The following is a 4389-nucleotide window of genomic DNA, read 5'->3' as shown; positions in this document are numbered from 1 at the left end:
GATATGTATCACGTTTTAACAAGATACGTATCACGTTATAACGTGATAGCGCTCGAATTTTTTTTTTCCTGCGTGATAGCAATGCGCTTCCGTAGCTCTGCTTCCACTTTGTTTAGAAAAAGGTGACAACTGATGTTTGATATTGGAAACAAATTGCAGGGAGCTTCTAACTTTAAAGAGGGTCTGAGACAGCTTCTGGTTGGATGAGCAAAGATAAGCCTTATTTGAATAAATTAAAGAGAAGAATACGCCTTTACTATAAAACTTTGTACATGTGAGGAACAAACCAGATTTTTAATTATAATTTTATAATAAATAAAATTATAATTGACTTTTCCTCTCTCTCTTTTTGTAAACCTGAGTTTACTATTTTTCTTAGCAGCATAGTAAATGCCACAGTCTTTCTGCTGCTGAACATCGTCACCATCAAGCGCGCCAAGCAGGAATGAACCATTTCATGAAGATCCAGAGGGGCCTGGGGGTTTCAGTGCAAATATGGATGTGTGCATTTTGGTCTTTGAGTGGTAACATTTATTTTTTACTGATGAAAACAATTTAAAGAACACAATATAATTAATTTTGTAATTGACAGGGCCCCAGTTTTTTTTTCTATTTCTATGAAGAAAAAAACAAAACTATTTTGTGGAGGGCCCTTTGTCCCTCCCTGGGAATTATCCTAACTTTTCCCCCCTTTACCGTGCCCCGATGACACGGTATGTTTATGTGCTGCTAAAGTCAACCGAAATGTTCCACGTTGTTTACTTCCTGTGACTCTCACCTTGGTCTTTGCCGTCACTGTGTCCATTCTCATGGGTTGCTTCACCATCTGAGCTCGGACGGTCAGATGATGTTCTCTGCCAACAGAAAATCACCAAAGCAGAAGAGGAGTGGCTTCAAAGAGGAGTAAACAGCATAGTTCCTCAATACTGAAGGGTTGAAAAAGGCACAACAGTCCCAAAGTTGCAATCTAAACGTAATGTACAAAATAAAAATTTTAGGAATTTCTGTAGCAGGTTGAACTGGCTGATAAGGCTGACACTCAATCTGCAGTGTTAACTTACTAAGGGATTGCAGTACAGTTCAAATTTGCTGCAAACACATCAGGAGGCAAGTGATAAATGTGTACTTAATGTTTTAACGACTCTGGAAACCTTTGCATCTATTGCTACAACAACCGATTTGGTTAACTGTCCATCTCTTGCATAAATGGAAAAAAAATTAAGATTTTTGTGGAAAACCAAATTCTGCTCTGTCTATCAAGTATGTAACCAAGTTAAGTTTAGTTCAAAAATAGTAACTAGGACAGAGAATATCTAATACAATTATTTAAAAAAATAATAAACTTGAAATACCAAGGCAAAAATTTTACAAATGTTGCAATTCTGGTCCCGAATCAAAAAGAGTCTACTGGACTATAAGGCGGGAAAACATTCTTTAAAGAGCAGACATACTTTGCAACGCTGCCAATCTTTAGAACATGCGAGTTTAATTTTTTACCTTCTCCAGTTCTGCTTTGAGGACAGGTAATCCAGATGCAGCTCCATCGAGGTCTGCACTTCCATTCACACACACCTCCCTCATCACCTTGAAAACAGAAGGAATACTATTTTAATTAGAATGCTGAGGACAATATACAAATGAAAAAACCCATATAATGAATGAGTGCAGAGTGAATTCAGTTTATAAATGAATTCTGTCAACTCAGGATGGCAGAATATTATCCAATAACGAAGGTCAATAACAAATAGACTGTCAGGGTCTGTTTTTCTGTTTTGTTTTTTGTTTCTTTTTTCCCTTTTTTTGTTGGTTTAAGTTGATTTTCCTGGATCACCTGCTATTTCCCATGGCATCCACCAGATGCCGCCAGGTTGCAGAGCCCCTGGAGAGATGCGGTGCAGACCCCGTAGATGCACCTGCAGCTCGTTTGGAGGGCGTGGACTGGAGGGATATAAGCAGCGGCTGAACAACTTCTCATTGCCTAAGTGTTTGTTTACCTTGGTAACATTCATTCCAGAGAAAGGCCCTCTGTGAATTACTTCGAGCTAATCTCTTGTTGTTTTCCTCGCCAGGTGAACCTGCTGTCTCTCCGTTGTTCCCGAGTGTGCCGTCTGCCCCGGGACTCTGAGTGTGAGTTTCCTCCCTCGTGTGTCTCCCCTCAACGCCGTTGGTAGTACCAGTTGGACGCCACTCCTTGTGTGCTCGCCTTCCCCCCTGTCGTCGGTCCGTCTCCAGTGGACTCCCCTTCATGACACCACAGGTTATACCTGCCCGTGCCCGAACCCACCTGGAGACTAGTTACAACTGGACCAAGTCGGACTCCGCTCATTCTGCCACATACATACCTGTCCACCCTCCAACGAAGCCCTCTCATCCAGCGCTCTGCCAGCAACCACATTCTTCCACACCAAGTAAGACCCTGTCTGTTCACTCCTGGAAAAATATTTTAACCACTCTTACTAATCCGTTGTCTCTCGTTGACAGTAAGACGATCCGGTCATCTGTTCCAGAATTCATTCCCATTCCCCTTTCCCCTGGATTCAATAAACTTATTATTGTTCATTTATCTGCCTCTCCTGATTGTGTTCTCGCATGTGGGTTAAAAGACTTGAAACCAACATGACAGAACACTCAGACCAAACCGCAACCTCAGTAGACGCAATCAGAAGAGCACTGTCTGAACAACACGCCTTAATTCAATCCCACGACTCCGCGTTAAGAGAACTAGGAAGCCGCCAAGCAGAAACTAACCGCCAGTTATCAGTAATCTCTACCTTCCTACAGAGCTCAGTCCAGCAGGCTCCGAGCACTTCATTCCCTCCGTCTGTGGCTCCTGATCCGCCAAACCGTTCCATGTTTTCGGAGGTCTGTCCATGTGCACCAGATAAATTTTCAGGTGATGTAAGAAAGGTTAAAGGTTTCATCCTCCAGTGTACTATAATCTTTAACCATTCACTGCAGAGTTTTTCCCATGATGACTCAAAAATATCTTGCATGTTATCCCTGTTGACGGGTCGAGCCTTGGAATGGGCCAAAGCCTGGTTTACGTCAGCATCTAATTATGGATGTACATTTCCAGAGTTCCTGAAAGAACTGAAACAAGTTTTTTGTCAGGAAACTGAAAAGATTTCAGCATCCCGTGATTTACATGGGTTAAAGCAGGGCCAGAGGAGCGTGTCAGACTTAGATATTGACTTTAGAATCAAAGCTGCTGCTTCTGATTGGAATGCTACTGCACTTAAAAGCGCCTTTTTTCATGGGTTTAATTAACAAATCAAAGACGAACTTGCCACTCTAGACGAACCAGAGTCTCTAGACGAATTCATAAATTTAACAATTAAATTGGATAACCGGATCCGCTCCAGAGCAAGAGCGCGATCTCACCGAACCTTTTCTCCGCGAGTTTCTCAGTCCAGTAATCAGTCTTCAGCTTTTACCTACCTCTTCCTCAGCTCCGGAACCCGAACCAATGCAACTGGGACACACACGCCTAACGCTTGAAGAACGCCAGAGAAGGATGCGCTCTCGGCTCTTCCTCTACTGTGGTGAGCCCAACCATGTTATCGCTAATTGTCCCATTCGTTTAAACCCGCAGGTCCGGCAGTAAAGACGGGGAGACTGCCGGAGCCACAAACATCCAAATCCCGCCTCATCATTTCCGTCGCCCTGTTTAATAATAACAAATCTTTTTCCCTGTCAGCTCTCATTGACTCAGGGTGTGAACCTTATCAACTCTGAAATAGTCCAGCAACTCGCCAGCGAGGTAGAACCATTGCCAATCCCTCTCCGCGTTTCAGCCCAGGACAGAAAGAACCTGCCACAAATCACCCACCGAACCAAGCCACTATGACTATTAATCTCAGGTAATCACAACGAGGAGACCACATTTTTTGTTTTTCCCGCAGCCAGTTCCTCCATAGTTCTGGGTTTCGACTGGTTAGTCACACACAACCCCCATATCAATTGGGCCGAAGCCAAAATAGCAATAACAAGCAGAGGTCGAACCATCAGACATCTCCTCCGTTCCCAGTGAGTATTTATCTACAGTTTTCAGTAAAACTGTAGATAAGACCTTACGACTGCACCATTGACCTCCTGCCTGGTGCTCCATTACCCAACAGTAGGCTATACAACATTTTCAGAACCGAACGACAAACAATGGAAGAGTACACTGTTGAGGAAAAATGACTATTTTTAGTGTTTAACACAGTTTAAACCATTTAGAACGAATTTCTTAATCTTGAATCTTGTTAGTGATTTAAAACCCTAAGAACTATTGCTGGATTAAGCATTTAAAGTACAAAGGAGAATAGAGATCTGCAGGAGAGCTTCGGCTCAGACCCCTGGGGTCTTATCATTAAAGACAGGAGGTCATAAATTAACATATGCAGG

At 42.8% G+C, this 4389-nt stretch overlaps 1 protein-coding gene and 1 long non-coding RNA gene across 3 annotated transcripts in view; one reads left to right on the top strand and one right to left on the bottom strand.

Annotated features, from left to right (window-relative positions):
- The window catches only part of afap1 (actin filament associated protein 1), a 133431-nt gene that overhangs the window by 25376 nt on the left and 103666 nt on the right, over nucleotides 1–4389 (bottom strand). For both annotated transcript variants that reach the window (XM_008434891.2, XM_017310575.1), the window contains exons 7-8: nucleotides 1498–1584; nucleotides 779–854 (exon numbers count right to left, since the gene is read on the bottom strand). In XM_008434891.2, the coding sequence (XP_008433113.1) occupies nucleotides 779–854; nucleotides 1498–1584 (163 nt within the window). The remainder of the gene's footprint in view (nucleotides 1–778; nucleotides 855–1497; nucleotides 1585–4389) is intronic.
- Nucleotides 1631–3924, top strand: LOC108167225 (uncharacterized). The gene is made up of 3 exons (XR_001777594.1): nucleotides 1631–2893; nucleotides 3450–3542; nucleotides 3698–3924. It is a non-coding gene; the product is annotated as an uncharacterized LOC108167225 (long non-coding RNA).

This window comes from Poecilia reticulata, linkage group LG18, assembly GCF_000633615.1.
Source record: "Poecilia reticulata strain Guanapo linkage group LG18, Guppy_female_1.0+MT, whole genome shotgun sequence".
Classification (NCBI taxonomy): Eukaryota; Metazoa; Chordata; class Actinopteri; order Cyprinodontiformes; family Poeciliidae; genus Poecilia; species Poecilia reticulata.
This window is presented reverse-complemented; position numbering and strand designations above follow the sequence as displayed.